At 60.5% G+C, this 20,425-nt stretch overlaps 1 protein-coding gene across 3 annotated transcripts; it reads right to left on the reverse strand.

The window, feature by feature from the left end:
- Positions 1-1,794: 1,794 nt before the first annotated feature.
- On the reverse strand, positions 1,795-20,425 carry FAM53A (family with sequence similarity 53 member A). 3 transcript variants are annotated; one of them, XM_036247733.1, is made up of 6 exons: positions 20,347-20,425; positions 11,467-11,706; positions 9,685-9,742; positions 7,141-7,787; positions 4,419-4,529; positions 1,795-2,433 (listed from the first exon to the last, which is right to left on the reverse strand). In XM_036247733.1, exons 2-6 carry the CDS (start codon positions 11,542-11,544, stop codon positions 2,143-2,145), a joined length of 1,185 nt encoding a protein of 394 aa, XP_036103626.1. In that variant the 5' UTR covers positions 11,545-11,706; positions 20,347-20,425; the 3' UTR covers positions 1,795-2,142. The 3 variants fall into 3 exon arrangements, with proteins under 3 accessions (XP_036103626.1, XP_036103629.1, XP_036103631.1); XM_036247736.1 differs by having other exon boundaries at positions 11,467-11,709; positions 20,347-20,424; XM_036247738.1 differs by lacking the exon at positions 4,419-4,529.

Below are 20,425 nucleotides of genomic sequence, written 5' to 3' on the forward strand. Positions count from 1 at the left end.
CTGGGGATCGAACCCGGACCTCTCAGTCCATGGGACACCCTCCATCCACTGAGCCACACCAGCCGGGCAACGAGCTAGTTTGAACTCCCTACTCAGGTGACCCCGGGCGGCTCTGTAACAGCCGAGCGGGGAACGTGATCGACACACCGGCGATGTCTTCAAACTCACTGCTCTTCGCTCTGGACTACTGGTCAGTGTAGACGCCTCCACGGGCACCCGTCAGTGGGACTGTCCGCAGACGGTGGCCGCTGAGCACCCCACAGCCAGCGGTATCTTCCACGCCTACTGTGTTCTTTTGGGGCGACTTGACCCTTTAGCTCCTGAGAACCACCCAGAAACACCCAGTGGGATGGCAGCTGTGTGGACTTCTTCTCCGAGGGGTCTGCAGCAGTGCATGATGTGGGGAGTCAGTTACATTTGGGAGCGGCCCTTCCACTCCCTGGAGACTCGTCTGTTTCCACGGCTACGCTTTACTCGTCCCACCACCTTATTCTGGCCAAGCCCTCCCCCCTCACTTGCCCGAGCCCCCAGACCATCTGGGCCAACCTGTGACACAGGCCTGCCATCAGACGAGCATGTCGGGAGGGCTGTCGGGTGGGCCTGACACCACCACCGTGCAGTCCTCCAAGGCTCCCACCCCATCTCCCTGATGTTGCTGCATGTGCCGCCCTGTCCCAGGGGCACCGGTGGGCTGTACCTGCAGGCCGCCCTGCAGAAGGACTCGCCCCACCCAGAGCCCAGAGCCACCGGCGGTGACCACCAACCGACTACCCAGGTACCTCCATGGGGCCATTCCCAAAATTAACCCAAAACACGACTTCCTGGTCAGGGCCCTCCTGTGCGGCCAGGTGGAGTCTGCGAAAGCAGGTGACACCTTCCGGTCTAGCATAACCCCAAAGGCCCCTTTTCAGAAGCCACCAAGGGCTCCTTCACATTTCAGGTGCCCCGTCGGCTCCTGCCCCACTCAAGACACCACTTGAGTGGTTGGCCACTCATGACAGGACATCACGTCATGACAATGGGCCTGAGGACAAAGGTGACTCCCCTGTTCCTGGTCCCCGGGGCCTTTTTGTCATCTTTCACCTTCAGTGAAACCCACTGTCTGACACCTGGATGGGCCCAGGAGCTGGAGCAGCTCCAGAAAGGAGGCAGGGGCTCCCCGGCACCTGGGGGCCCTGACCGTCCACGCGCACTGCCCGGGCCGCCCCGCACAGCCCTGCGAACACCGGCCCTCAGCACGGCCCCTCCAGGACGGAAACACTGCGGCCACTTCCGCTCCAGGGCGGCCAGCCCGGCGAGGTGCTGCTGCAGGTCGCCCTGCAGCACAGGTGGAGGACCTGAGGGGGGCCTGAGGGGGGCCTGAGGGAGGACCTGAGCGAGGGCCGGGTGGGCAGGGGCTCAGCCTCCGGAAGCCGGTCCCGGCAGCCACCACCTCCTGCCTCCGCCCACCTCGGACCCGCAGTCCCAGCCAATCGAGGACACGGCTGCCATGCTGACTGACCTACTCAGACTTTCTTGGGGAAAAAAGAAAATTTCCCCGAAGACCATGTTCCCTTCGCTGTCACAAACTCCCTCCTCGCACCCGAAGCCCGGGGTTTGGGCAGAGCTCCATGACTGCGCCACACCGGGAGGAACGGGCCCTGCCGCCAGGTCAGCGGGTCCACGGCTCCTGGACATGAACATCAACAAGCTGAAGGCCCACGTGCAAAGCAACTGTCTTTTATTGAAGTCACAGGCCAGGCGCTGCCACAAGCGTGTCCCCGCGCCGGGCCGGGAGCCCAGCCAGCGCCCCACAGGGAGCAGTGGGCCTGCTCGATCCGCAGGTGGGCAGCGGGCGGCGGGGCACACAGGCCTCGGGCCGGGCTCCGCAGCTCAGCGACGCACAGCGCCCTTCACCACGGGTTCGCGGAGGAGCCAGCCCACCCTGGGGTCCGCGCCCCCAGGTCGTCGAACGCCCTTTGAAAATTCATTTCAAAATAGAGGTGCTTTCTCTAGAACTGTAAACGCCATAAAAATGCAAAATACTCCTTTAGGAAAGAATCAAAATGACACTCAATGTTCCAGACAACACGTGGCCTGGTCTCTGCCTAGACCCCAGAGCAGATGGGGGACAGCCCGCCCCGGGGCCTCCCTCCCGCTGGCTCAGTTGTTCTCAATCTGCTCCAGGTCCAGCTCGCCGTGGCCCAGGGGGAGGGCGTCCCCCTCCCCCGCGCTGTCCCCGTCACTCGGGTCCCCACTGCTCGTGCCCCCACCGGCCACTGGCTCCCGGGAGGCCCACAGGCGGGGGCTGGCAGGGCGGGGCCTGGCACCAGGGCTGAGGAGGCCCGAGAGGCCCCGCGGGCCGCAGGGGGAGGGCCCGGCTGTCTCCGCTCCGGTGGCGCCATCCTCGCCTTCACAGTCCAGGGAGCCAAGACTTTTTGAATTTTTTAACGTCTGCAACAGAAAAGACACGTATTAAAGGCACTTCCGGGAGGGTTCATGGGGGCACCCCGCCGACCCTGACTGAAGTCCCCAAGTCACAGAGAGCGTCCTCGGTCCCATGCGCCTCAGATACACACCCTCCCTCGGGCGGCCGGGCCCTGGCCTTCATCAGGGGGACGAGGCCTGCGCCCGCCTCGGCGAGAGCCGGGGGACCGTGTCCCCACCCACCCCGAGCAGCACAGCAGGACGGGGGCCCCTGAAGCCCAGACGCCCAGGGACTCGGGTGCAGCTGTGTCGACCCACCTCACACTCGGGGAGACCTGGGGTCCCCACACCCAGCTGCCTCACCAGCTCCCGCTCTCCTCGGCCCTCCTCCCAACAGTTGCTCCTCCTCGACTGTGAATCTTGCCCCTTTCTCATCTTCACACACTTGACATCACAGGCCCCTCTCCGGGGACCCGGCTCTGCAGATGGGCCGCTGCCCTGAGCCCACAGCCAGCCTCTCCCGTCGGTTAAGGACGGCTCCCAGGGCTCAGCCCTGCTCCCCAGACGAGCGCCTTCCCTGAGCTCTCCCCCAGCCAAAGACAGAACCCAGCTCTCAGGTGGACCCCCCTTGGCTGTTCGATGGGGGCTAAGACCCAGAAGACTACCCCATCCCGTATTTGGGGGCCCTGATCCCTGCCCACACAGCAGGAGCAGGCCCCTCGGCACAACCAGGGCCGTTTCCCCGACACCACCCCAGCCCTCGCCCCGACCTCCTGATCCTCAGTCGGCATGCTGCCGCCCACGGTACACCCCCCCCATGTGCCCACACCTCTGCTGCTCCCCAGCTCCACCCACCCGGGTGTCACTGCAGGACTCCTCTCCTGGGCCACGCCCACCTGCCCCCAGCCACTGTCACCAGGTGGCTGGACCTTCTAGGTGGCGCTGGGCGAACTCGGGGTGTGGAGACAGATATGTCAACACTGCCACAGGCACACAGCCGGCCAGCGCCCCAGGCTCGAAGTTGGTATCAAGCAAAGAGACTCCACACCCAGAAGTCCCCCAAACCACTCCTCCAGGCCAAGACACCTCACAACAAAAGCCGGGCTGCAGGTGGACAGCCCCTGGACAGTGTGGCCATGAACGCAGTCGGGGGCACGCGCTCTCCAGAGGTGGAGCTTCTCTTGGAAATGCAGCTTCTAGGGCCCTGCTGCAGCCTTCCTCCTGCCGCCTCTGTGACCAGCGGCCGCTGGTGGAGAACGTTCCAGAGAATCTACACTCCGAGGTCACTAGTCCCCATGTCTCTGACCAGCGGTCGCTGATAGAGAAGGTTCCAGAGAATCTACACTCCGAGGCCACTAGTCCCCACGTCTCTGTGACCAGCGGTCGCTGATAGAGAACGTTCCAGAGAATCTACACTCCGAGGCCACTAGTCCCCACGTCTCTGTGACCAGCGGTCGCTGGTGGAGAACGTTCCAGAGAATCTACACTCCGAGGTCACTAGTCCCCACGTCTCTGACCAGCAGTCGCTGATAGAGAAGGTTCCAGAGAATCTACACTCCAAAGTCACTAGTCCCCACGTCTCTGTGACCAGCGGTCGCTGATAGAGAAGGTTCCAGAGAATCTACTCTCAGGTCACTGAGCCACATGCTTGTCACAAAGTGAGGATTCACAAGATTTCTTCGTGTTCAAACCCAGGTGAAACATGCACCCGCTCAAGGACAGGGCTGTGTCCACGGCCCCACTGGGCGGGCACAGGCAGAGCGCGGCCCCTCCGCCCTGCTCCTGCGCTGGTTCTGGCCACTGCCCAGGCCCTGTGGGCAGCGCCGACGCCGGAGCCTTTGGGCCCAGCTCTGCACAGACACGGTGAATGCCCTTCCTAACTGTCCACCATGAGGTGTTCTTCTGATTCACAGAAGTCGAACCTCCTGACCCGACAGCAGGAGACACCACACTGGTAACAGGAAGTGCACGCACGCAGCCGCCATCCGCAAGCGGCCAGACAGGGCACCCACCTGCTGCATCCCACCACACAGAGCCACGACGGCCGGCCTGGGGTAATCTGACACGATGGCCTTCGTCACCGACTGCCCTGCTCTGACCACTATCTCTGGTTTGATGCTGACCTGCATATAAGCAGATGAACGTAAAATATTTTTTGCAAAATCAGAGGTCAAGACTTGGAGTTCTGAATTGTAGAGGATCCTTCAAGTTGTGCACAGAGGTAGGTCTGTGGGTGCTGGGGAGCGCCCCACTCAGTCTCTGTCCCCAGAGGCCCAGGTGACCCAGCTGTGTCTCAGTCAGGAGATTCTGAACAAAAACGAAAAGGCTCCCCTAAGCCACCTGAATCCCCTCAATGCCAGGGGCTGGCCGGCCCATCCACATCTGTGTCAAAAACGTGACCTTGGCCCTGGCTGGTGTGGCTCAGCGCTCAGAACATCAGCACATGGACCAAAGGGCCATGAGTTCAATTCCTGGTCAAGGGTATGTGCCTGGGTTGCAGGTTCAATCCCCGGCTCTGATCAGTCGTGTGGGAGGCAACAATCGATATGTCTCTCACATTGATGTTTCTCTCTCTCCCCCTCTTTAAAAATCAATGGAAAACTATCCTCAGGTGAGGATTTAAAAAAATATGTGACCGTGGCCATGCAGGGTGAACCCGGAGCCCCAATCAGTGAGCCCCACATCTCCAATCACCACGACGGCCAGAATGGGTGGACTGGCTCCCTCGCGCCCATTTCCCACTTAGCCGGCCTGGGGTCCCTCAGCCCCTCAGCAAGCCTGACCAAGAAGTCACCTGCCACCTGAAGGACCTCCTTGGGGCTTCCTGCCACCCCAGCGTCCCCCACGGTCACCAAGGCCCAGGGCAGGGGCGCAGCTACCTCCTCACCGTGCCCCGCCCTGTGCTGGCCACCTGCACTGCCTGACCCCGCACACGGGTGCAGTGATGAGCAGGATGAAGTCCCCCCATCCCGTGTGCCACGACTCCGCCCACCCCATCCAGGTGCCCCGAAAAGGCCAAGACCACCACAACCTGTCTGATCCAGCTCGTCCCACCCTCTCAGCAGCCCACGTCTTCCTTCACGTCACACTGTCTATTCGACACCCACAGAGGACGTGGGGACATGCACCCGCTGTGGGGACGTGAGTGCACCGTCCTCACGGACCCTCCCTCTGCGAAGGGTGGGCTGGCCTGCGGAGTCTCAGCACTGCCCGGGACAGAGCAAGGGCACCACCACGTCACACAACGAGCTGAGAGAGACCCAGTGGGCCGACGGCCGTGCTCCAGCCCCTCCAGGTGGTCAGACAGGGCAGCTCTGGGCGGCTGAAGGGCGGTCCACCGAGACCACCGTCCCCCGGACAGAGGCTGAGCTGGGCTGTCCACTGACGTCCCAGCACACTGGAGGCAGCGAGGCCTCCTCCGAGGGGTGGACGCTGCAAACCCATGGCCGCGCAGAGCCTCGGCCGACCTCGCGGCTCCTGATGACGGTTCCGCTCTGTCTTCAAAGCAGCTTCACCGACAGCTTCACCTCGAGACAGAGTCCTAAGTCTTCCCTGCGGGAACCTTCCCTTCCTCGGGCGAGGACTCGGAGGCCGCAGCGTCCACACCCTGCTGCCCAAGCCGCCCGCCGGGTCCCCACGGTGCTCCCCCGCCCACAGTGGCGGCCCCACCTCCAAGCCTCTGCACTCCCTGGCTCCAGGTCGGGGCGCGCGGAGCACACAGTCACGGCAGCCCTTGCACGTGAGGGGAGCCACACGGACACTCAGCCAGCGGCGGCTCCCCGTGCCGGCTGTACTGACGCAGAGATCCTGCTCCCGGATGGCGGGCTCACTGGGAAACGCCAGCCCGCCCCTTCTCTGCACAGGCTCGGCGGGTGCGGGAGCCCAGCTCTGAGAGGGGTCCTCAGAGGCCCAGCGCCAGGGGCACGAGGTGGCAGTGGCGTCGGGGCCCCACGGCCCTGCGGAGGACCTGGGGTCCATCTCTGTGCTGATGAGGGGACGCAACACCCCACACGGCCCTGCGGAGGACCTGGGGCCATCTCTGTGCTGATGAGGGGACGCAACACCCCACACGGCCCTGCGGAGGACCTGGGGTCCATCTCTGTGCTGATGAGGGGACACAATAACCCACACGGCCCTGCGGAGGACCTGGGGTCCATCTCAGTGCTGATGAGGGGACAGAACACCCCACACGGCCCTGTTCCCGACTCTCTCTCCCACAGACAGTCTGGAGTTAATGAGACCGTCCCACCCGGTTATATTCCAGCTCCCCAGCTGCTGACCCTCCAGAGACAGAGGCCCAGCCTCCAGTCTGTCCTTCTGGTCACTGTCTGAACCGGGGCCTGTGAGCAGAGCACAGGGGGAGGTGGGCGGTGCCAGCCCCAGAACTCGGTCTCGAGCGGGTCCACAGCACAGCACTGCAAACACCCTTCCCCCAGAGAGGCGTCAGGGAGGGACGTGGTGAAGACCCCGAGGAGAGGCCGGGCCGCCTCGGACACCCAGGGACAGATCCTCACCTCCCAGATCCCGTCACCCCAAGGGGCAGGTGAGGCTCCCATCCCGGAGGAGCGGAGGGCAGGCAGTGCGGCCGTGGTGCTTGCTGGCCTCTGCCTCGGACCCGCCGGGCGCAGGGCACAGCTCCACACAGCCACAGCCCCCTGCGCGCCACCTCCCAGAACCCCAGAGCGAAGGCAGGACACCAGAGGGTGGCTGCCTGGACACAGGGGGAAGGCTCACCCGTGTCATCTTCAGAAAGTCCAAGGATGGGCGTGGCCACCGGGTGCCCTCCTCCCTCGGGCGCTTCAGCCGGCTCTTCCTCCCCACGAGCACACAGGGCTGCGAGCGGCTCCGGGGCAGGCCCAGCCGCCAGCCCAGCTCGGGCGTGGACAAGGGGCAGTCTGCGTCCACCAGGTGCTCCTGCGACAGGGACAGGCGGCGCCGGGAGGACAGGGCGCAAGGCCCCGGAGGACACCCTGGTGGGCCTGCGCCGCCCCCGCTGTCCACAAAGCCGCTGTGGGCTGAGGTCGGCTGGGGTGCCAGGGCTGAGCTGGGACCAGCCGCCAGAAAGGCGCCCCCCGGTAGGCTGGCGCTACCGCCACTGTGGCATCGCCTTTTGGAGACAGCAGTCCAGACCCTGGAGCCACCGGGGCGCCATGGGGACCGGCAGCGGGCCAGCTGGTCCGGCTCCGACAGGGAGCGACAGTGTCGTTTGCTGGGCGGGGCCAAGGGCGGCCCCGAGCTCTCCCTGAGGTCCACCGCGCTGACCGCGCCCAGGCCCGCACTCACACCGCAGGGGCCTGCTGGGAAGGAGGGTGCAGGGCCCTGGGCTGCCTGGCTTCTGATGGGCCCTCCTCCATTCAAGGCCTTCCAGGGGCGGCTGTCTTCTGAGAAGAGAAGGAGGAGAAAGGTGAGCAGGACGCACCTGCCAGCCTCCGGGTGAGGCCACGCTGCCCCCTGACATGAAGCCGGGGCCTCGGCACGGAGGGCCACACGCTGGGCAGTGGCCCCCGCAGCAGGTGTAGACATCAGTGCTGGCCCCCTCTGCCCCCCCGGCGGGTCAGCCCTGGCACCACCCGCCCTCCTCTGGGGGTGCAGAGAGGACAGCAGAGCAGAGGCCGTGGTTCCTGCCGGAAGCCCGAGCGACTATGAGCGAGGACGGTCCCCAAGCGCAGGACGGACTCCAGGGGGGACGCGGCAGTAAAGGTCAGGGGCGGTCTGCACCTGTTTCCACCTGTCACCACAGCGCCTGCTACACCACCTCCACCTGAGCAGCGTGCAGTGCTGCCTGGGACAGAAGCCCCATGGCCGTGGTCGCCAGACGGGCTGGGTCTGCCCCTTGAAAGGCTTACCAGGAGCACATGGGCCAGCAAGCTGCTCAACTCACCATCAGAGCTCACACGCACATACACTCGGGCACATGTGTTCACACACGTCCACTCGGGCACACTTGCTCTTACACACGTGCACTCAGGCACACTTGCTCCCACACTCACATGCACTCAGGCACACTTGTTCACACACGTGCACTCAGGCACACTTGCTCTCACACTCACATGCACTCAGGCACACTTGTTCACACACGTCCACTCAGGTGCACGTGTTCACACTCACGTGCACTCAGCACACGTGTTCACACATGTCCACTCAGGCACACTTGCTCTTACACACATGCACTCGGGCACACTTGCTCCCACACTCACATGCACTCGGGCACACTTGTTCACACACAGCAACTCAGGCACACTTGCTCACACACACTCACGTGCACCCAGGCACACTTGCTCACACATGTCCACTCAGGTACACTTGCTCCCACACTCACGTGTACTCAGGCACACTTGCTCTCACACGCACGTGCACTCGGGCACACTTGTTCACACATGTCCACTCCGGCACACGTGTTCACACTCACATGCACTCAGGCACACGTGTTCACACACGTCCACTCAGGCACACTTGCTCTCACACGCACGTGCACTCAGGCACACTTGTTCACACACGTGCACTCAGGCACACTTGCCCTCACACGGCACTCAGGCACACTTGCTCACACACACTCCTGTGCACTCAGGCACACTTGCTCACACACACTCCCGTGCACTCAGGCACACTTGCTCACACTCACCTGCACGCAGGCACACTTGCTCACACTCACGTGCACTCAGGTACACTTGTTCACACTCACGTGCACACAGGCACACTTGTTCACACACACTCACATCCACTCAGGCACACCTGTTCTTACACACACTCACATGCACTCGGGCACACGTGTTCACACACACTCATGTGCACTCACTTTCCCACATGTATCCTCATGCTCACTCTCACACTCACACTTGGGGTGAGACCACAGGGCACATGTGTGGGGTTGTGCCTTGGAGGACAAGGGAGCCACTGACCCTGGCACTCCAGGGCACAGCTGCCCTCACCTCCACATGCACACTGCTGGCCCAGCGTGTGCCAACCAACCACTCCAGAGCTGCAGGGTGTGCACCACTGCCCTGCCCTGCCCTGTCCTTCCAGTAGTGGCCACAGGGGGCAGACCTCTCCAGGAAGGGCGAGCCAGCCCCAGGCCCCGCCCACATCTGCCAGGAGGGAGGGGCTGGCTCCTGCTGACCACCCACCCACAAGGTAAGACTGGCTGTTCGCTGTTCCTGGGCGTTTACTCCACAAGTCAGTCTCCCACCATCTCGCTGCCCACCAGGAGCACGCCCAGTCACAGCTGGGGCGGCAGCAGAGCCCTGGAGCTCTGGACCTGCCCGGCTCTTAGACACTTACCGCTGGCCTCGAAAGGAAACAGATGGACACTTCTGCTGCTCGGCCTCTCTGCAGGACACTGGGGTGATGAGAAAGAGAGGTTCACAGAAGACGTCAGACACGTGCTGAGTCAAGGCGCCCTGCCTTTATCGCTGCCACAAACTCTTTCCCCAACACTGTCTCTCTTGGTGACGAAGGAGAAAAACACTGCCCCCTGGAATACCTCTCTTCCCCTTTCTGTAGGTTTCATTTTTCAATCACAGTTGACATTCAGTATTAGCTTGCGTTAGTTTCTGGTGAATGCACAGTGGTTAGGCAGTCATATACTTTACGAGCGGTTCCCCCGGTATGTCCGGGACCCACCTGGCACCACCCCTAGTACGTTATCGACTGTATTCCCTGTGCGGCACTTTATATCCTGTGACTTCTGTCACTACCAATTTGTACTTAATCCTTCCCCTTTTCACCCATCCCTCCTTCTTTCTTTTTTTTTTTTTCTTCCTTGACATGGTTCCCTCCTTCTTTCTTAATCAAGATTCTTAAAAGCCACCCTGGTCAGTTTTCTCAGTGGTTAGAGCGGCAGCCCATGAACCAAGGAGTCCTGGGTTTGATTCCAGCCAAGGGCATATACCTTGGTTGTGGTTTGTTCCTGGCCCCCACTGGGGTCATGCAGGAGGCAACCAATCGATGTTTCTCTCTCTGCCTCCCTCCCTCCCACTCTGTCTGAAGATAAATGTAAGAAAAAAAGAAGACTCTTAAAAGCCTAATGACACCCAGTTGAAGGAACAAGAAGCCAAGGGCGTGTCCACTCCTGCTCCTGAAGCTGGGTGTCCCCTTCTGAGCTACCAGTGTCCCCACAAATCTTGCCTCTCAGGTCCTCGTCAGCAAGCCCTTCCCACCACAACAGCCCCCACAGACCCAGCCCCCAAGCCAGGCTCCCCAGGGTGCCCCGGTCTGAAGGGGGCGAGGCAGCCCCATCCCATCCTGCACTGAGACACCACAGCCCAGCACCCACTCACAACCATACCCACCCACCCAGCCATCCCATTCCACAGAAAGGAACACCTGCAGGGGACCCCAGGGCCCCCCAAACCATCTGCTGTGACATCAGGCCCCATGCCTGGCATGAAGGCCCAGAATCCCCAGCCACCTTCTCATCACCGTAAGGAGCAACAGGCCACAAACAGACCAGGGTCCAGGAGGTATAGAGGGGGCAGCTCCAGCGGCCCCACCCTGGCCAGACCGCCCAGCCTCTCAGCCACAGGGCCGGGCAGCCACCTCCTCTGGATAGCAATCCAGCCAGGCAGGTAGTGTCCTAGGACTCACGCTGACACAATGCAGAAAATGGCTCCGCAGACTTGAGGTTCAAACCCAGGGGAAGCTAATCTCTGCAACAGACCGAGACGGAGGCTGGGGGTGGGGGCGGCAGCACGCTGTACTCGGGGGGCTGGTTGCCAGTTGGGGGTATTTTGCCCTGGCCAAGTGGCTCAGTTGATAAAGTGTTGTCCTGTACACTGAAAGGTTGTGGGTTAAATTCCCAGTTGGGGTACATATGAGAGGCAACCAATGTTTCCCTGTCCCTCTCCCTTCCTGTCTCTAAAAAAATTATATATATATATATCCTTGGACAAGAGTTTTTTTAAAGGTGAGTTTTTTTTAAATGATGCTGAAAACCCACCATCGTGACACTGACAGGCTCTGGGGACATGTGTCCTGGGACACTGCTCCCCCACTGCCCACATCCCTCAGACCTTGACCCACACCCTCCACCCAGCTGGACAGTGCCCCCGGCCTCTGGCTTACCGGGTCAGCATCATAGCTCTTGTGGACAAGGTCGTCCAGGCTCTGGTTCTGCAGCTTCTCAGTGATGAGTGTGACCATGGTCGGGGGCCCGCCAGGCTCTCCGTCCGCCGTGACGGGCGCTGGAGTTCCGGAACATCGGGCCCAGCAGGCCCAAGCACTGTGGGGTCTAGCTAGCGCTCACGGCTGCATTTCTGTTTCACAGGTACGCGGTCCATTGCCAGTGGCTCCACAGCTCCGTGTCTGCTGGGCAGTAGAGAGAATTGCCGCCGTGACTATGTGCACCACCCACCACGCCTCTGTTCGGTGCTGAGCCGACTCTGTAACACGCTCCTGCTGTCTGCCGACAGAGCCCTCCCGCTCCAAACGGCACCCGCCCCTCCCGGACAGGTGATGAAGCAGGGTGCTGGCTGAAGGGTGGCGGGCTGCACACACCCCGACAGCCAGCTCCTCCCCAGCCCCCACTGAAGCAGCAAGGACCCCCATCCCTCTGCTCCAGAAGGACAGAAAACAGGGCAGGACGCACGACAACACGCTGGGAAGCTGGAAGGCGCTGAAGAGAGGAGTCAGCCAGCAGTGGAGAAACCCAAAAACAACCTGCCTGTGAACTGCTGGACGCCCCCTCACCACTGACCGCACCCCAAAGGAGTTAGACGCCCTTCTGCTACTCCATCCACTGGGTGAGAGCCCGCCCCCCAACTGAAGCTGGAGTGGGTGCAGCGTGCCCCAGGCCCAGCAGGGGGCGCAGGAGGCACCGGGTCGCACTGAGCCCGCCAGCCCTGGAGTGGGCCCTCAGATCAAGCTACAAACGGAGGCGGAGGGAGCAAGCCGAGCCCGGTCCTGTGGACACCGACTGAGAGGGCCTGAGCCTGCAGCCGCCACCCTGCCTGGTGGCCTGCTCTGACTCTGAGCACCTGACAGGAAGACGCCGCACCCTGGAGAAAACACGGCGGGAGAGGATGAAACCCGAGCAGCCGCCAACCTGCCCTCAGCGGGAGAAGGCACCACATCCACACAGAGGTCGGGACACCCTTAACGAGGAGCAGTCTGGGAAGTGATACAGCAGCAGTGACGGACCTCCAGCACCTCTGGAGTCAGGGCTCCTACTGCCACCGGCCTCGGGCTCCCCCTTCCTGGAGGTCTCCTGGGGCCCATGGGCGGTCCTCCGGGCCATGAGGGCGTCACTCAGGCCCCACCTCAAACAACTGAGTTACTGTCGCCCTCTGGGGCAGCATCACTTGGGTCCTCCAGACACCCACATGTCTGAGCAGCATCACCCACACGAGGGCGGTGGGGGTGTCCACAAAGCACAGCAGAGCCAGGAACACAAGCAGCTCACCTCCACAACCCGGTTAGCAAATGTATCCGCAAGTCCAAGGAGAAAGCAGAGAACACCTCCGAGCCACGAAGCCCAGCACCCACCTTCTGCACTCGCCACGCGACGTCCATAAAGCCCAGCACCCACCTTCCACACACGCCACGCAACGTCCACAAAGCCTAGCACCCACCTTCTGCACATGCCACGTGACATCCACGAAGCCCAGCCCCCACCTTCTGCACTCGCCACACGACGTCCACAAAGCCCAGCACCCACCTTCCACACACGCCACGCGACGTCCACAAAGCCCAGCCCCCACCTTCCGCACACACCACGTCCACGAAGCCCAGCACCACCTACCCTCACACACATGCAGGAATCAACTGACCCTCGAGGTGACGCTAACCCCCAGGCTCAGAGCCAGCTTCTCAGAGGGGACGGAGGTGCCACCATCACCCGGCCCTTGCACACACGTCCACCACAGGAGCACGTGGACAGGGCTCACAGCCAAGGGAACGGGGTGGGCGGGCGTGTCGTGAGCTGCTCTCAGGAGAGGCGTGTGCTGTCTGTGTTGACTCCCCTACATCTTAGGCCCACCCACTCCATCTTGGCCTTGGTGGCTGGGCACCGACAGCGCTCCTGGGCTCCCACCAGCCTAGGCAGCGGTGGCCACCTTGCACCACAGCTTGATCACACATGCTAGACCCTATTATAAAGTCACACTCACAGATCCTATGGTCAGGACGTGAGTCTAGCTTTCCAGGGGACACAATTCAATCCACAATGCCAAGCAGGTCCCCTTTAAGAAACCGAACAGTCGGTCATGGTCAGAGTGCCCCCTCCAAGGCCAGGGGGATAGACCTGGGCACAGCAGCCCAGGGCAGGTCTGGCCGATGAGCAGGCACTCTCCTTAGCCCAGCCGGGCGGCTCGGACAGTTGGAGCACCATCCCATACCCTAAAAGGTTGTGGGTTTGAGCCCCAGTCAGGACACACACCTAGGTTGTGGGTTTGATGCCACGTTGGAGCATGAACGGGGACAGCCAATGGATGTGTCGCTCTCACACTGATGTCTCTGTCTCTCTCCCCACTACCACCACCATCTCCAAAAACCAATGAAAAAAATCCTCGGGCGAGAATTAAAAAATAATCATCATCACGATGAAGTACTGGGGGGGAGGGGGGCGGTGAGCAGGACTCCATCAGCAGCAGGCTGGCCAGTTTGGGGGGCGCCCAGAGAAACACCTCTGAGGGGTGACTGGTGGCTGAGGCAGATCGGAGGCAGGTGTGGGCAGGGAGACGGGACTCCCCAGCTGGCCGGGAGGTGAGGGGCCGAAGGGGGCTGCACACTGCACAGGACCGGAGTGCACTTGGGCTCGGAGCACCCATGGAAGCTGGGCAACTGCAGCCTCCCCCACGGCTCTGGCTCTGCAATGGTCCTTCGTGACCCCTCAAGCACATACCAGGGCATCCTCTGAGCCCAGGGGACACCTTCTTCTGCTTGTCAGTGAACCCACCGTGTAGAAGTCCCATGATGACCCACCTCCACTCTCCCCACAATGAGAAATTCAAACCCACCGGCCCTGCCTCCACACCAAACTGGGGACCTGGCCAAGTCTCACCCCGTCCGTCCCTCCACCACTGCGAACCTAGGCACCCCCAACAGAGCTCAAACCACAGAACACCTCTGTCTCCCCAGATCACTCTCCCCGTGTCTTCATCCAAAATCCCCTCCACAAGAACACCCGTCATTCTGGGTGAGGGGCACCCCTACTCTAGTACGAACGCATCTTAGCTAATTACACCTGCAACGACCCTGTGTCAAGGTCACATTCTGAGCACTAGGGTTAGGACTTCAACTTGGGAGTTTTCGGGGACAAGATTCAGCCTCTAACAAGCCGTGTGCATTTCCCATGGCAATGCACACGCCGCTCCGCCAGTCCCTCCCCGTGGGCACCTCAGGCCTTGGTTCTGCTCAGGCGTGTGGTGGATGTTTCACACGGGCACGCACAGCAGCCCACCGCCTGGTCCACTTCACGTCCCCCCGACCTTGAGGAACACTCCTCCTCCACCTCCACACCTCCCAGCGGGCTGGAGGAACCTTGTTACGTCATCAGGACTCCATTACATCACTGTAAGGTGCTCCCAGCTAAGCCACACAGCAGCTGTTCCCCCCAAAAAGTTAATCATTCCCTCCTTTTTCTCATGTGTAACTTTCTGCCCAATATAAACTTTTCCCCCCAAACCTTCCACATTACAAACCTGACAAACCACCTTCACTTGGTCAGAGACATCGGACGCCCATCAGCCTCTGGTCCTGGGTCCCCAGCCTCTGTCAGGCTGAGGTGCAGCTGTCCGCTGGGCCCTGGTACTCGCCTTCACCCTCATCTCGAAGCCTTCTGAGCAGGGTGCCCTGGGTGGGTGGTGGGTGACAGCCACGTCCCTTCTCCCTGCCCGTGTTGGAAAACATGCACAGGGCCTGGGACAGTCTTCCTAACCCGGAAGCCCAGCCACTGGGGCCTCGTCACTGCTGAGTCCTTCCGTCCCTTCCCGGTCTGTTTCCGACCCTGCACTCGGCTGGCCCGACCTCGCTCTCCGCCACTGTTTCCGTGGCTGCTGATTTGCTCCCAGGCCCGCCTCCACTTCATCTTCCGGCTCCATGTGCATGACCGCCAAGCACCCCCGCGCCGCCCTGGATGCTCCAGTGACAGCTTCTCTGAGGCCGTGCAGCCTCCCGCACGGCTTTGTTTGCTGATGTCTCTTCAGCCCTTCACGGAGTGGACTCAGCTCCCTCGGCCTCCTCTGGGCTCCATGCGTGTCATCTCGGCTCTCCATTCCGACTCAGAAGGGGGAACCTACCGTCCAAGCTGCTTCATGGCCACACATCACTCCTGCATCCCCACCAGTGGGGTCCCGGACATGCGGGAGAAGCCAGCAAGGACGTGCAGAATAGACGAATTCACCTGGAAAACCAGGCTCGGCCTAGGGTGGATAAGCACCTGGAGGGGGCAGCCGCCCCACCTCCTGAGTCCCGGGCAGGGGCCCACCCAGCACTCAACCCAGACCCTTCATTGGCTACAGATGAGGCGTCATGTTAGAATCTGGACCCAGGACCAACTGCTCATGCCCATCCATGCTGGTTTCTGAAGCATGAAATGGGGACAACTTCTGAGCTCCTGCTTAGTGTGCTGTACCCAGACCTGACAGGCAGCACATGGCCCACAAGCGTCTCTCAGGAACAGGGATCGGAAGGCTGGTGCCGGCAGGCTTGCCAGCACAAGGGCCCTGGGGTCCCGGGGTTTTCCCAGCAGACGACCGTGGAGCCCCCTGCACGCTGGACAGAGTCCATCCACACCCAAAGACAGTCAAGCAGAGCCCAGCACGCGGCCAACACAGTGGCACCAGGCTCCAGGTCCTCGGACATTCTTTCTCTCCAGTTTTCTCTCCAACAGCACTTGACAGTAACTCATCTTCAGACTGGACATCAGTTATTAACTGTCGATCTGAGTGTGGTGGGCTTAGCGTGTGATTTCAGATCCTCTGGCTCTGCTCCCACGAAGAGGCGGGGTCAGCTGCCCCTCAAACATGACAGAGGCCGGGGCCTTCCCAGACTGGAGTAGAACAGGTGCACGGCCACCTGGCTCTCTTCTGGGACACACCCAAAGCCCTCAGGCTGAGAGACCAGGTGGGGCGACCAGAGCCCGAGAGGATGCAGCCCTGCGGTCCAAGCCTTCCCACCCAGGTACCAGGCACGGAGTGAAGGTGCCTGAGAGGGGATGTTCCAGTCCAGCCCCCACTGATCAGCCTGCACGAGACCCCTAAGCAAGGACTTCCCACCGAGCTGCCCCAAAACTCTGGGCCCCCGAAACCACAAGCAATAATAAAGGATTAACGTGGTCTGAAGCCACATATTTTGGAGATAACTTGTTATGCTGCCATAGCAACCAAAGCAGTGACACTTAAATGGAGCCGAGGCCCCTCTCTGGCTGTGGGAGCCAGTGATTATGACCACTCCTGCGTCACTCGAGCTGGGAAGGAAAGGTGAACCTACCGCAGACCAAAACCACCTGACTGTTTCCATTGGGCAAGGCCCGGAATGCCACTTGTTCCCGAGGCTCGGCCGTTCTTTAACAGGGCACGTGTGAGGCCCCGCGCAGTGACTCCTAGGAAAGTCGAAGGCAAAGCCCTATGTTGATGCCACAAAGTTGGCACCACTGATAAACGAAGCAAGACTCCCCAAGTCTTTCTCGAGACTTCAACACAGGAGACAGAAATCACTGTCCTGACCGGCCCGCGTCGTGGTAACACTAACACCCACAACCAGGAGGTTGGGACAGCAGCACAGCTGGTTTAAAACGCGCACAGGAACCACGTTTGAAGTGCAGGCTTTGCAAGTCAACAAAGGAGAGGAAAGTCGCATCATACAATGGAGACTATCGTTGTTACCGCTCTAGGGGTGCGGGCAGACGGCCACACCGAAGAAGACAAACCGAGCAAGTAACGTCACTGAAAGGACGGGCGGTGGGGTCCAATCAGCTGGACAGAATCCGCGGGTCCTCGCCCTGCCTGGCCTGCTCACTGGCTGGGTTCTCCCGAGCCTCTGCTTCCTTGACTGAAAACAGGAAAGAACCACCCACGACACGAGGCCACAAGGAATCAAATAAAATAACACGCATGAAAATGCCCGGGTTCCTGGCACACACATTTAAATTAGGACCATGAATAACGGATGCTTAAAAGACTGTTAAAGTCAACTCTCCTTTAAGAAATATTGGTGCAGCCCTGGCCGGTTTGGCTCAGCGGTTAGAGCGTCAGCCTGCGGTCCAGAGAGACCCGGGTTCGGTTCCCGCTAAGGGCGCGTACCTCGGTTGCAGTTTGTCCCCGGCCCTGGTTGGCCGTGCGGGTGGCAGCCACTCAATGTGTTCCTTTCACGTCGATGTTTCTCTCTCTCTCTCTCTGTTCCTCTCTCTCCCTCCCTCCCACTCTACCTGAACAAAAAATGGAAAAGTGTCCTCGGGTGAGGATAAAAAAAAAAAAAAAAAAAAAAGAAATATTGGTGCAGAAAAAGCTGAACATTTTTCTATAAAAAAAAAATTTTTTTTTAAGTTTTTTTCAAATGATTGCAATGCACCTGTGAAAAATACCGAAGAGTTCCCCTGGCTTCTTTGTCTACCAGTCAGAGCAGATGAGTCTTTATGTGCCTGCTCCCTGTGCCCATAAGTGCAGAGGAGCAAACATCTCCACAACCAGGGAGGGGCCCAATGCATCCACTTAAGAAAAGACAGTAATGCAAGCATTTCTGCATTACAAATTTCCAGTAGCAACAAGGACTGTTCCCCCTTCTGCGGCCCCCAAACCCAATGTAAGTCAAAAAACATAAAGATCACCCTGGCCAGTCTGGCTCAGCAGTTAGAGCGTCAGCCCTTGGACCCAAGGGTCGTGGGTTTGATTCCTGGACAAGGGCATGAGCCTAGATTGCAGGTTCAATCCTGGGCCCCCGCCTGGTTGAGATCATCAGGATGGCAACCGATCCGTGTCGCTCTCACATCAATGTTTCTCTTCTCCCTCTCTCTCTCCCTCCCTCCCTTGCACTCTCTCAAAAAAAAAAAAATCAAAAAAAAAAATCAATGGAAAAATATCCTTGGATGCCCAGCCAGTGTGGATCAGTGGGTTGAGTGTCGCTCCATGCACCAAAAGGTTGCTGGTTCAATTCCCGGTCAGGGCACATGCCCAGGTTGCAGGCTCAATCCCCAGTAATGGGGCATGCAGGAGGAAGCCAATCAATGTTTCTCTCTCAATGATGATTCTATCTTTCTTCCCTTTTCTCCTCATCTCTATCTAAAATATGTGTGTGTGTGTGTGTGTGTGTGTGTGTATATTCCTCACCTGAGAATATTTTTCCATTTATCTTCAGCTAGAGCAGGAGGGAGGGAGGAAGGGAGAGAGAGAGAAACATCGATGTGAGAGGAACACATCAATTGGCTGCCACCCGCACAACCCCAATAGGGGCTGGGGACTAACCGCAACCGAGGTTAAGTGCCCTTGGCCGAAAATGAACTCAGGACTCCCTGGTCCACAGGCCGAAGCTCTAACCATTGAGCAAAATTGGCCAGGGCAAAAATATATCAAGAAAAAGAAAGAAGAATATCCCAGGATGAAGATTAACCAAAAAAAAGAGAGACAGAGAAAGAGAGAGATGGACCTGGCCAGTGTTGCTCAGTAGTTAGAGCATCAGCCTATGCACCAAAGGATCGTGGGTTTGATTCCTGGTCAAGGGCACATGCCTGGGTTGCAGGTTTGATCCCTGACCCGATGGGGATTGTGCAGAAGGCAACTGACTGATATTTCTCTCTCACCTCGATGTTTCTTCCCCCCCCCTCCACTCTCTCTAAATCAATGGAAGAAATATCCTCAGGTGAAGATTAAAAACAAAACAAAACATTAAGGACCCAGGCAGAGTGCAGAACCGTTACAATGGCTCCCATTCACATCACACATGGCCACTCCGTAGTGACCCTCCAAGTGGCATCACAGACTACCAAGTTCTAAGTCCATGGACATGGAGGGGAGCGAGAGGGATCATCTACTTGAGCCTGGGGGGATGGGGGGGACCAGGCCTGCCACCGCCACTGCCCACAGCGCAAAGGGCAAACGGGCCAAACCTGGGAAATTCGACGAAGACTTGAACCGGAAGAACCCCCTGCAAGAACCCCGGTGTGGAACTCCTGCCCTAACCCTACCCAAGGTAAACACAAGTCACTGTCTCTAAACAATTCCGATTTCAAAGTTATGTTCAAGGACTTCACAACGATCCGGACAAAGTGTCAGAGCGAGGGCCGCTTGTCCCCGGGACCTGCTGTGACCGGGGGACACCCAACCACAGCGCCAGGTGACCGCGGACCGGTCCGAAGAGGCGGAAGCCGTGCGCTCCAGCTCCAGCTCCCGCTCCTAGGCGCGGAGGCCGCGCACACCTGGACGAGCCGGCCGAGCGCGCAGGGCTGGCGACCACCGCAAACGTGCGCATCCAGGCAGAGGAGCCCCGTGGCCACAGGCAGGTGCGCGCATCTGCCCGAGGACCCACAAAAAGGGGAAATGGAAGTGAAGCTCGACGCACCGCGCACCAGGCGCCGCCGGCGCAGGAAGTCCGGGGCTCCCGCCCAGGCGCGTGCGGTCGCCGAGCGCAGGTCGCTGGGCGGGCCCGGCCGCCCCCCGTCGTCCGCGGCCACCTTGGAGGCTCCCTTAACGCACAGTGTGTCACGTCCACTTCCTGCTTCTCTCTGACTACAACATGACCAGCACGGGAGCCGCAGGAACCACGGCAGCTCGAAGAGGCGACACCCAAGGCGGTTCAACAAGTGGCGGCGTGACCCAGGCGCGGCCCCTGACAGCCAGAGCGTGCGCGCAGGGCGCGGGGTCCCGGGGCGCACGTGGGGTCCCGCGGCCGGTCCGAGGAGTCTTGCGTGCGGCGGTAGTCCCAGCCCCGGTCTCAAGCCCCGGGGCCCCCGCGCCCTCAGAGACCCGCCCGCCGCGCTCTCGGGGTCCAGCGGCGAAAACGCTCGGCACTCACACGGGTGGCAAAGCATCGGGCCGCGCGGGCCGGGCTCTGCGCGTTGACAGCAGCTGGACAGTCCGGCCCAAGTTCACGC

The sequence above is a fragment of the Molossus molossus genome, unplaced genomic scaffold, assembly GCF_014108415.1.
Source record: "Molossus molossus isolate mMolMol1 unplaced genomic scaffold, mMolMol1.p scaffold_m16_p_1, whole genome shotgun sequence".
In the NCBI taxonomy this organism is placed as follows: Eukaryota; Metazoa; Chordata; class Mammalia; order Chiroptera; family Molossidae; genus Molossus; species Molossus molossus.

Coding starts and splice junctions, on each gene's coding strand:
- FAM53A (XM_036247733.1), bottom strand. CDS start 11,544: ATGGTCACACTCATCACTGAGAAGCTGCAGAACCAGAGCCTGGACGAC. Junction 9,743..11,466: donor AGAGCTATGATGCTGACCCG/GTAAGCCAGAGG, acceptor TCATCACCCCAG/TGTCCTGCAGAGAGGCCGAG. Junction 7,788..9,684: donor GTTTCCTTTCGAGGCCAGCG/GTAAGTGTCTAA, acceptor TTCTCTTCTCAG/AAGACAGCCGCCCCTGGAAG.